Genomic DNA, 12,235 nt, shown 5'->3' with positions numbered 1-12,235 from the left:
TCAAACTATACTGAAATTTTACATTTCTAAAGATGTAAAAACTCAACTAATAGAAAATATACATGACCTTTTTCTACATAGATAACAGATCTATGACTTGAAACTAAGTACATCAATTGCAAAAAGTATTGGTCATTCAAACAGAATCAAGACAACAGTTCAGACTGACAGAGGAACTGTTTTCAAATTAATTTGTTCCTGTAGATTCTGAGCCATGTTTATAGTAAATTCAGATCCATTTCTAGATACAAAATATTTTGAAGAGATTTATTAAAACTGAATATTACAATGCAAGGTAAATTAAGACTAAAGGCACATAAACTTTGGTCCCACCTGGTTGTCAGTTTTGTTTTTGTTTTTTATCCAAAGAAAACTGTCACAAAAATTATTAATCTTTCTGCAAAAGTTTGCAATACACTTTCTTCATCCTTGAAATACATGCACCAACTCCTGAACTAGCTAGACCAGTCTGCACATGCTCAGAAATCCACAACCATATTTCAAATCGCAATTACTAACTAAAAATGGCAATATATATTTAAATGCACGTAAGTCATGTCAACTTCAAAAACATCTACAAAAAATATTCAGCCACAAACAAGACATTACTTAGTGCCAACATTTATATGATACGCCCCCAAAGTGTGTGTACAAAAAGGTTAAGACTTTACAATGCTTTTCCCACAGAAGGCTCAAAGCTGTAAGAACAAATGAGTAAAACAAAAATAAGAATCAGCTTCCTGTCATTTAACAAAATTAATTATCTGCACCTTGTTAATTCTGACTAATATCTATATTCTTAACTGAACTATACAAGGCCATTTTTATTTATTTTTTTAAAAAAGGGGGAGGATTAGCACAAGTCAAATGAGTTGCATTTTTCATGAAGTAATGCAACATATATATAAAAAAAATATGACTCACATAAAGCCAATCAATTCCAAGCAGGAGAAACAAAGCTTAACCCTTTTTACACACTCCTGCCTAATATACATTCGGCATAAATCCACAAAGGTTAGGTGTAACAAGGTCCCTCTGAAATCAATAGTGAACATAAATGCTTTAATGCTACGGATTTCAATGGGATGGAGGCACACCTAACACTAACTGGATTGTACCCACTAATTCCCATGTAACAATGTGCCCCAGACAACCAAATTTTTAACTAGTAAATGCAACTCTAGCAACTCTAGGTTTTCCTTTTTTAAGGCACGTATGTTAACTAAGTTGAAAAACTATGGGATCACCTTGGAATCCCTTATGAACAAAATGGTTTCATAAACATATGCAAAACCAGCAGGTAATACCACTACTTCTTCCATATAAATCCTTTTTTGTTTTCTTTTTATACATAAACAATCAAGGAATGGTAACAGCATGAAAAACAGATGTCCATCTCTGGTCCCCGCTTTCCTGAACAGCCATAGATGACAACACTAAACAACGTGATACAACCTTATCATTTTGATCTTTTTAGCTTCAAATGGTTGATTTGGAAAAAGAAACTCTCAGATGATGATTTTCTCCAAGATTGTAATTATGCAGATCAATCAAAGCCTGGATAGCTTCTTCTACTGTTGACATCTGAAGAAGAGCCATCTTGTGATCTCTTCTGGAACAAAGCAATAAAATTAGACACCGAAACAGTACTAGAAAGTAGCAACATAAGGCTCTTTCTTACCAGCGATGGTCATTTTCTTATTTTAAGCAAGATATGAAACTATTCTCTTAAATTAACTTCCAAAGAAAATGTGCTTACTGAAAAAATTTAAATGCTTTCACAGTGCCGCCAGTATTAGCAAACAGTGTACGCAGGTCATCTTCTGACACTGATGGTCTAGACAAAAGAATGGGTGGGAGGGGGGGAGAGAGAGAAACAGATTAGAAACTAGTATTTAAATCTTATGCAAACCCTTCAGGTAATTTGTTAGCTATCACTTACGGAATATTAGATAAGTGAAGAGTTGCAGATGGAGGAAAGATATTCTGAAAATTTTTTGAGCCAGGTTTCTTGAAACGATGAAGAGGTGAATTGCCAAAATCTTTAGTTAGCCCTTGGTCATCAAGTCCTTCTCGAGGTAACTGTACTGTCTGATGTTTAGAAAGAGTAACACGAATAATCTTTCCATACATTTTCTGCCCATTAAGATGACTCATGGCTGGAAAACAAAACAAGATTACTAAATTATTCATTTCAGATTTTCTATTAAATTCAGTGTTAAAATTTCTAATATGGTCAGTGTTAAAAAAACAAGCAGTTTAATGACATATTCTTTGTTAAATTAATACTGCAGACTAGAAATCTTTTCATTACCAAGTTTATCAAGAGCTAATTTAAAAACTCTGTTCATATTGTAATGTATCCAGCAAAGCAAACAAACAGTATTTTACCCTGAATGTTTTCAAGAGGCATTACTTATTTAATGCATTAAGACGATACTTTACATACACTGTGAATCATAAAGCTTAAGTCTGTTTTCTAGTAAGTCATTATTGGTTAATAATATAACATAATAATGCAAAGAGATTTTTATAGGCTTTTATTTTATTCAGAAATATTGAGTTTAAAAGATGGACCAAGATTCAAAGTGTCTGTGATAAAAGTAGTGCAAGTACACCAAGACTTTGTGGTCCCTTGAGCCCCCTCTCTAAGATCCACTACTGCTGAGTCAGCAGTGTTTGATGCAACATGAAGGACTGGAATAGGAAAGGGAGATAAATTGCAAAAAACCAAAAACAAAACCCAACCCTCCATCTCTCAGTGTGAATATGGAAGCCCTTTATGTGCTCTTTGGATTCTGGCCATGAGGTGGTATTCAAAAGGACTATACAGTAAAGTATGTTCAACATAGCCTTTGAACCTTCCCTATAAGAATCTCTCCCCCTGCCCACCACTACGTAACTACATACTTCAAAGTGAGGAAACTTAAAACAGATTTCTAATATCATGGAAAGGAGCTGTAACTTGGAAAACAACAGAACAGCCACGATAAAAGAAGTGCACATGCCGAAGTGCTTGCACGCACTTAAAAGATGGGTTTGGTCTTGGCATTGTTCTCCAGCAGAACAATTTTCAATTCAGAATATCAAGTGGATTAATGAGTAACTAAGTCCCCTCACAGAAATCTCACTCCAAAGTCTCATATTTTAGAAAAAAACAGAAGAAAAACACTTTAATACAAACACAGTCCAGCCACAAGGACACTAAGCATTTCAGTAGCACATAGAGAAAAAATAATCTCACCTAGCTGTGACTGATTTCCATCGGCCATCTGAATAAGAGCACTGTCTTTCTTATTGTATAAAATCTTCACACGCTGTACATCCCCATAAACACCTTTTTGGAATCAGAGAAGCAATCCAAAAAAACAACATTTTAAGGATCGCTAAACAGCACATATCTACAGACCAATGAAACATTCGGACATTTCTCTCACTTCTCACAACATTCACACAAATGAATAAAGAAGAACAAGATTTTGAATAGGTGAATTTTGAAAAAAGGAAGACATTTTTGATAAACCCTCAAAGCTATGTGAATGATATTAAATTAAAGATCATGCAAAAATAAAAAACATGCATTAAAAGAAAATCTTGTGTCTATGGAAAGTTTTTAAAACAGCAAAAGAAAAGTAGCAAAAGATTTACTATTCAACTTTAAGACAAAGTGCTAGCTACAAATAAGAATTAAGGTGAAACAAATAATTAAACCAATAATAAAAGTATAGTGCTAACGATAACATACCGAAGAGGGTAAACAGACTTTGGGGCGTAACCATCTTTAGAAGGAGAGAAGAGCAAGCAGCATAAGACAAGAAGAGAGAAGAGTCGAGGAAGAGCGGAGATGAACAGATCATCCATAACGAAGGGTGGTTCCCGCAGAATGGTGAGGTGGTCATGGATCATGGTTCAAGGCGGTTAATTGGGGCAAGTTGGTCCGAGGAACATTTTGTTCAAGCACAGAAGCATGAACATAGGGAATGGAGACAGGGGATGTAGACAAGGTATGCAAAGGATAGGACAGGGAAGGGTGTGGGAATTTGGGAAGAGACAGGGAAAGGGTAGGTGAGCACAAAGGGAGAAGGATGAAATGGGGAAGGGAAAACAGCAATGCAGAAGAAAAATAAGGAAGTGGGGGAACAAAAAAAATAAAATATAGGTCAGTACATAGGAAATGCAGGAATTTGGTCAGAAAATGGTTGGTTTATGTACTGTACAAGAAAAACTGAGTAAAATGTAGTCACCCAAGACAAAATATGGGTAAAGTACATCCATATCAAACAGTACATTACATTTCATCTGTACATGAAAAAAAAGGCATGCAATAGAAACGTTGAAAAAAAATCTGAACTTTAACTGCATAAGCATGGCTGGTTATGAAATGCAGGCAAGTCTTTAAAAAAATGGCACTCTGATCCAAGCATTTTAACATGCAAGACTATGAATGATAAAAATAGTACCGAATGATAGAAGTATAATGGTTGATATTAAAAACAGAGGCCAATAAAAATGTAACATATATTCAAAGTAGACAAACTGATACAAACTATCCAACATTTCATACCAGCTTTCACAGCAAGTCAAAGTAAAAGGTACAAGACAATAAAATGCAAAACTAAACAAAATCTTTTAGATTTCAGAGTTAAGGAAGTATTAAAGTGGAGAATTTTTTGGGAGACAAATGAATAGCAACTGCAAAGGAAAATAAATTACTAAGAGAGACTGAAGAGTGTCGTGTCAAGATCTTTGGGAGAACCTTCAAAGAAAAATGTGTTAGAGTTGTTCACATACATGAATACTACAAAATGCAGTGACATGTAAGCATGAAATGAACAAGCAAATAATTAACAGAAACAAAGAACAAAGCAGCAGTTTGCTTAAAATCTAATTTACAACATGGAGCACATCGGTACTTATAAAAAATAAACTAAAAGACATCCAAAACATGCAATATTTACCATATTTTTCTTAGGAAAAATAGGTAGCCGATTAGCAAAGGATATTTTAAAAGGTGCTGGCTACCTAGGAAAACAAAAGTATTGAACTATAATAGAAACCATTAACTAGAATCTAGTTGAAAAACAATCTGGAGAAGCAAAAATAAAATAAAATTGTAAACTGATCTTAATAAAGAATGAAGTGGAAGCAAGCTCAAAACAAAACAGCATTTTTAAAGTTCACAAATGAAGGAGAAAGGAGAGGAAGAAGAATGAAACTAATAGGTTCACTGACCTCTTCATTTAAGTTGCTAACCAGGAGGACTGTATTGCCACCAGCTGAGACTCCAGGCATACCAACACGGCCAGCGGCTGCTGCCGCTGCTGCGGCAGCAGCATTTGGAATACCCAATGGACTCAGCGCTCCTGGAACAGCTGCAACAGGAAGCCCTAATTTTAAAATAAAGCATATTTTACGAAACACACACAAGTCGTTCCAATGTAATCTAATTTAGAACCGCTATGTTGAGTTTGCTCCGCTGTTCATGGAATCCAGCTTGCTTGCTTTCCCTGAATGGAAGCCTTAAACTTCCAATCAAACTTGACCATTTTCATATTTGCTGCTATGATGCTGACAAACTCAATCATCTGACCTCGTCCTTCAGCGTTCATTTTTTACTGCATCATCTATGACCTTTGCTCTCTGAAGCACCATCTCGGGGTTCTTTCAGCCTTCTTGTTCCCCTGTGCAGAGTTCTTCCCACAAAATAATACAAGCAATGTTGCTACTCACTTCCAACCCTTCCTCCAAAAACAACTGTTGCCTTAATTCTGATATGTAATCTACTTCTCTTCTCCCTGCTTTGCATAGTTTTTAAGGGTTCTTAGAAAAAAGAACTTATAGATCAGTGCAGTGTGCATACAGGTACTAATATTACTGCTTACAAATGTCTTGGATTTCTTTCTGTGTATCTGAATGCTTTACACTGGACTGGAATACTTTACACATCTGAGTTAGTTAAATTACAGATATTTCTAGTTTCACTTTCTAGGTATGACGATTACTCAAAACATGTTAGGATTTAGGATTTTTACAATTGCTTAAGAAGTCTTTATAGAGCTACCTACCAAGCTATTTCTTTTTGCTACTTTATTTCATTCCCCTAAACACAGATCAGGATAAACTGAGTAAATAACAATGCAATCCCAAACAGGTATACTAAGGATGCTACACAGGTCTACTCAATGGAACTGACTCCCAGAAAGGTGTTCTTAGGATTGCACTGTAAGGAGGGGATGTACTGTCTATATCTAGCTGCCTCAACAATGTCTGCTATGAGATGTGATGCAAGTATTTTAAATACATACAATTAAGCTTTTTCAAAGTCTCCAATGGCAAAATAACACTAAGCGAGAGAGATTGTACCTTAGCCTGCTCCTTACTCTGCAAAATTTATACCTGTGCAGGAGACATTCAAAATGTCACTTTATCTAAAGTGATAAATCTATTCCAACACTTTGGGGGGGGGGCATCTGTGTAGACAAGACCTCAACCTATTTTTAAACATGAATACCAAGTGGTAGTGTAGAATCCAAAGAATTTAGGAACTGTGCCAGGGATTTTATGGTACAAGTCTTTCTTTGCAAAATTAGTTGCATTGTTATCGCCCCCTTCTCCAATCTGTTGAGATCAGCATGTTATCAGCATTCTTCTTAAGTATTCAAACCTCTCCACGAGATGGAGTATTGGTTTATGATGGTGGCAAAGCTTTATGCAAGAAAGATAGTTTTCTACCTCTGGAGTGACTTTTTTTGATTAAATGTATATTTTGTGTCTGCAGACTTCAGGGCAAGAAAAACAAGACCAGGAGCAGGAAAGATGTGCAGATCACAGAACACACATCATTACAAGAAGAGCTTCAGCCACCTCCCCCACCCCTCAAGATGGCGACCCTGGTGGGGTTTTCAAGGCAAGAGGTGTTCAGAGGTGACTTCTCATTGCCTGTCTCGTCACGACCCTGGTATTCCTTGGAGGTCTCCCATCCAAAGACTTGCCAGGGTCGACCCTGCTTAGCTTCTGAGATCAGGCTAGCTTGGGCCATCCAGGTCAGGGCTTCAGCCACTTTTAGATGGAACTAGCTCATTTCTTAAATGTTACACCAGGAAAAGTAGAAATTAGTCACTTTCACATTCTATAACACTGTTGCCAAGTTGACATGTTTGTATTATTTTAGTGCCTATCAACTGTAATCAGTAAGGTACTGAATAAGGACAGTTATTTTTAACCTCAGAAGCCTCTACCAGTTTCCCATGAATGCCTTATATAAAAAAGACAAATAACTGGGGGTGCTAAAATAGGGCTCTGCCTCAAAAATGCTCAAGGCACAATACATTGATGTGTCTTTAATGTGAGGCTGTACCCAGGGTTGGGTTTTTATTTTTATTTTTGTGTGTGTGTGTCCTTTACCAACTAGTCAGTATGTTTGAAAAACAGCAGGGTGCTGAAAAGGGGCATCTTAAAAGGTAGTTTTTTTCCAAGTGTTCCTTTTTAGCATCACTGCAACCATAGTGGAATATATAAGTTTTTTTAAAAAAAAAAACACCATTACTTAATTGTGAATAGTAATGAAGGCTGAGTTAGTCTGGGGAAAAAATTAGACATTCGCTGTGAGTTTACCAAGGCATTTAACAGGGGATTAGGTGATTTAGGATGTAAAATGATCCTTTGTTTTGAAGCAACTTGCCATTCTCATACAGTAGCTAAAGTGTGATTTTCCAGGATTATTTTAGCACATAATGATAGATCTTAAAAAATCTCCCCCAGTGTGTAGGTGCGAATATAAAGCTAAGTTGGCCATGTAGGTCACACTGGAAGTGCTCTCTCTCTTCGGAAAAAGATGAGAAACCAGCAGTCGCTGATTCTTTTTAATCAAAAGAAATTCTATCCTGAAAGTAAGGTCACACTTTTTATAGAGAAACTACTGTATCACCATTTTTTGAATCTCTGTTCTTGAAAACTTGAGGGACAAACTAGGGATCCAGAAAGACTACAATCCTGCTGCAAACTGTATTTGTTTTTGTCTCCAAAGTGTTTAACATGCACATGTTCACATTAACTTCTGCAATGTTGATTAAGATAACCTGCCACATCTTTTATCCACAGCATTCGGGTTTTAGGAGTCACACACACACAAAAAATGGTAAGATTTAAATATGTTAGGAGGGCGATTTTGTCCCCAGACTGGTGCTTGGCAGTTCTCAGTCTTCCCTTACAATCTTTAAATATTTACAGTCTTGTGAAATAAAGCAACAATACAAGTTGACCATTAAACTCAAATGAATGATGATATATAGAACTACATGCAACTTTGAAAAAGGCAAATTAGAGGTGTTTCTCTTATATACATCATACAAAAACTCTGCAGACGCTCCCATATATATCTAGCTCAATTAGCTATTGTAGGCACAGTTATTGTCAGTGTTACTTAAATGTTTAAGCTTTACAATAAAATTTTATCCAATACTCAATTATCTTCAAGGAGGTTTAAAAGGAACATGAAGGGCTTTGTGTGGTTGTATGAGAGCCAGGGTGGTGTAGTGGTTAAGAGCAGTGGATTCTAATCTGGAGAACGGGGTTGGTTCTCCACTTCTCCACATGAAGCCTGCTGGGTGGCCTTGAGCCAGTCACAGTTCTCTCAGAACTTTCTCAGCCCCATTTACAAGGTGCCTGTTGTGGCGGGGGGGGGGGGAGGGAAGGTGATTATAAACTGCCTTGGGACTCCTTAAGGTAGAGAAAAGTGTGGTATAAAAACCAACTCTTCTTCTTTGTCTGCAGGTTTAACATTTTTTGAGTAGCACTAGGATGTGAAGAATTGCCATACAGCATTATGGGTCCCGTAGCACATAAGAGACCAACAAGACTTTCAGGGAGTCAAAACTCTCTTCATCAGATACAAGTATGTATGGAGATCCCTCAGTATATCTCAGTCAGAAGGTGGAAAAAAGTATTGTGAAGAAAGGAGTCAGGATGCAAAGGTAAAATGCAAAATGTAATCAGCTTGATTAGAGCAGGAGAGAAATGCTTGAGGGCAGAAAATTACTAGTTGTAGTGAGATAAGAATCCTATGTCCCTATTCAGAACTTGGGGGGGGGGTGTCCATTGTTCTGAATTTGTCAATGAACTCAAGTTCAGCAATCTCATATTGTAAGAGAAGCTTATCTGTTTGAGGACTGCCACTTTTAGATCAACAATGGAATGTCCTGGAATATTAAAAGGCTCTCTCCATTTGTTTTTGAGTGTTGTGATTTTTAATGTCAGATTTATGCCCTTTTATTCTTTTGCATAGGCATTGACCAATTTGTCCGATGTAGAGAGTGGAAAAGTATTACTGCACCTGATGGCATATATAATATTGGAAGATGAAAAAGGGAATGAACCTGACATGGTATGGCTGGTATCATTAGGGTTGGTGATTGTTTTTTTCAGAGTGAATATAAGCACAGAATTGCCATCTTGGTTTATTGCAGGCCCTGATCTGAGAGTTCTTGTTAGGAACTGCATTATTCTGGTTGAAACATTATTTAAGGTTAACAGACTGTAGGCAGGAAAAGCCTTGTCTCCCTATGCCTGTGAGAGAGGAGTATCATTGTCCAGCATAGGTTATAAGTCGTTAATGATGCACTGAACTAGTTTGAGCTGAGAGCTGTGTGTAACCACCAGTGGTGTTCTGCTGTAGTTTTGTTTAAGCCTATCTTGTAGCAGTTAGCCCTTGGAATCATTCTGGCTTTGTTGATCTGTTTCCTTACTACTTTAGACAGGTAGTATAACTCAAAAAATGTCTGTTGTAGATCTCACAGGTGTTGTCTGTCAGAAGAGTCAGAACAGATATGGCAGTAGTGCAGAGCATGGCTGTAGACAATGGACTGTTTGGTGTGTTTACTGGTGTGTGACTGGAGGCATGTAGCTTATACCCCCAAAATGTATATCCTGAAAATCTTTTTGATCTCTAAGGTGCTGCTGGATTCAAATCTAGCACTTCTACTGGAAACCAATATGGCTACCCTCTGAAACTATCATCACAGATCCAGTTGGTGGAAAGTCTACCAGCTAATAGCAGAGTGGTTGCAATGTCTGAATAGACTAGATTGATTAGTGTTGTTGCTCATCTTCCAGATTCTGAGGCTTAGCTCTTCTGGATGAGGGTGCAGTACTGGCCTCTGACTGGTTTAGCAGTAGTCATGTTGGCTGGGATGTCGGTTCCACAATTATGGTCTCTTGGGCCAATGCAGTATGAATATAAGTCATGAGTGTAAGTCTTCCATTTTTCCTTCACCACTGTGGAAAGGAGAAGGGAAATTAAGATAAAGAAGAGAGGAAGAGAGGCTTGATACTGGCTTCTTGGGAAGACAAAGAGAGAAGCAAAACACAGCTGCTCTGACTTTGGCACTGCACCAAGAGTGTATGCATCAACACATCACTTGAGGAATGACTTGGTGCGGTGACTGACACAGTTGCTAGTGCTTAGCTGCTCTTCAACTGCATGGATCCTTGTGTCATCCTCCCTCCTCCATCTGTTTACGCGGTCATCTACTCCATGCTCTTGTTGGACTCTTTGTCACTGTATACTTTGCACTGTATACTAAGCATTGAAGCTTTCCTTGCCATAGAGAGAGAGGAGACTGGCCCTAGGGCCTTAACCAGTTAGCCGGATGTCTTGGAGATCTTGATGATTCCTGCCTCCTGGGAGAGGGAAACTATCGTGGAAGCCAAGCAAGACACCACTGGGCAGATCTCCCTTGCAGTTGCTTAAAATCATTTCTGCGTAAGGTCCTGTCAGCAAACCAAGAGGAGCTATCCCACCAGTCAAAGACGGTTCCTACCTTGGAACCATCAGAGAAAGCTTTGATATCAATCAGAATTAGCCCATTAATGCAAAGAGACAGGGGGCATGATTAAGGTATTCAGCAAAGCAGTCATCTAATTTCACTTGTTACTTGTTCAAAAATAGTCTTTAGCTATCTACTGAAGCTGAACTCAACCAATCCTAGTGAGTCTATTCTATGCTTTACTGCAGAGGTCCCCAACATGGTGCCCGTGGGTGCCATGGTGCCCTCCAACACTTTTCCTGGTGCCTGCCAAATGTTTTTAGAAAGTGGGTGGGGCCAGGTGGGGTTTTGCCCAGCAAGGCTTTGGATTGGCCACTTGAGATTTAGCATATGTGCTGCTGAAGCGAGCATGGCCACTGAAGATTTGACTGGCTGTGCAAATTTTTTAAAATGTTGCTTTGGCTGCAGCTGCCACCACAGCACAATCCTCTTCCTTGTGTGACTGAAGGTAAACTGTGGCAGCCATTTTGAGAATGCCTCTACCTCCTGAAGCAACCATTTTGTGGCAGCTATTTTGTAGCTGTGCCTGTCACGCTGTCAGAATTCCAAAGGTGTCCACAGGGTCAAAAAGGTTGGGGACCCCTGCTTTACTGTAAATAAAGTAAGCAGTTTTTAACACCTTCCTTAGAATCACCAAAGTCAATTAATCAATCTTTATTTGTTATGATCACAGATCAGCCAAGGTGGTATCCTTTAGAAGAATCTGAGAGGAGGAGGGAAATACAAAATTCATCAGGTCTGCCTGGAAAATCTGATAAGATTGGAGTAATGTAGAGGCTGAATGTCTCTATACAGAGGATAATACAACAACATACGATCAACTGTTTCAACCATGTCCAATTGGCAGCGCAAACACATTGAAAGTCAGGGATATCTCCCTTTCAAAAGAGCTGCGGCTAACGCATTAAAACTGGCCAAGGTGAAGGCTCTTTGGTATTTAGGGAGTTCTAAAACGGAGACAGTCTGCTGGAGTAAAGTTTTTACTATGGTTCCCTACCACCAGATAAAACTATGCCTGTGCTCTGTTTACTTGAAGGGCTGTACCCAGGTTCACTGTTTAATTATAGCTTTAGTTCCCATCAATCCAAGATGATTCTATGGCATAGGAACGGGGGGGGGGGTAAACCCACAAAAATGTAGTTTCTCCTCAACAACTCTCACTCAGCATTATCAGACATTATCTGAAATAATTAATTAAGTTAATCCAGAAGGGTTAAAATTTAATTTAACCAACCTTGTGCTTTATGTGGTATCATTCCTGACTCTAATCTAAAAAGGGCATTGGGAACACAGCGTGGGACTCCAAATATGGAGCTAAGAAACTGAGTTTGTATTACCTCCTAGGAACGGAAATCTTTACATAAAAATAGCTGTAACCCATACGTTAGTTGTGGAATTACCGTATATACTTG

The 12,235-nt window shown here is 38.1% G+C and overlaps 1 protein-coding gene across 5 annotated transcripts in view; it reads right to left on the bottom strand.

The window, feature by feature from the left end:
- Positions 1–809: 809 nt before the first annotated feature.
- Positions 810–12,235, bottom strand: part of PTBP2 (polypyrimidine tract binding protein 2) — an 81,560-nt gene continuing 70,134 nt past the window's right edge. For 2 of the 5 annotated variants that reach the window (XM_056867469.1, XM_056867473.1), the window contains exons 9-14: positions 5,233–5,387; positions 3,746–3,779; positions 3,245–3,337; positions 1,943–2,159; positions 1,760–1,837; positions 810–1,612 (exon numbers count right to left, since the gene is read on the bottom strand). In XM_056867469.1, coding sequence (XP_056723447.1) covers positions 1,480–1,612; positions 1,760–1,837; positions 1,943–2,159; positions 3,245–3,337; positions 3,746–3,779; positions 5,233–5,387 — 710 coding nt within the window. In that variant the 3' untranslated portion in view covers positions 810–1,479. The remainder of the gene's footprint in view (positions 1,613–1,759; positions 1,838–1,942; positions 2,160–3,244; positions 3,338–3,745; positions 3,780–5,232; positions 5,388–12,235) is intronic. The other 3 variants (XM_056867470.1, XM_056867471.1, XM_056867472.1) reach the window with 3 other exon arrangements.

Source organism: Euleptes europaea, chromosome 2, assembly GCF_029931775.1.
Source record: "Euleptes europaea isolate rEulEur1 chromosome 2, rEulEur1.hap1, whole genome shotgun sequence".
In the NCBI taxonomy this organism is placed as follows: Eukaryota; Metazoa; Chordata; class Lepidosauria; order Squamata; family Sphaerodactylidae; genus Euleptes; species Euleptes europaea.
The sequence above is the reverse complement of the archived record's forward strand: the minus strand, read 5'-3'. Positions and strand labels throughout refer to the sequence as shown.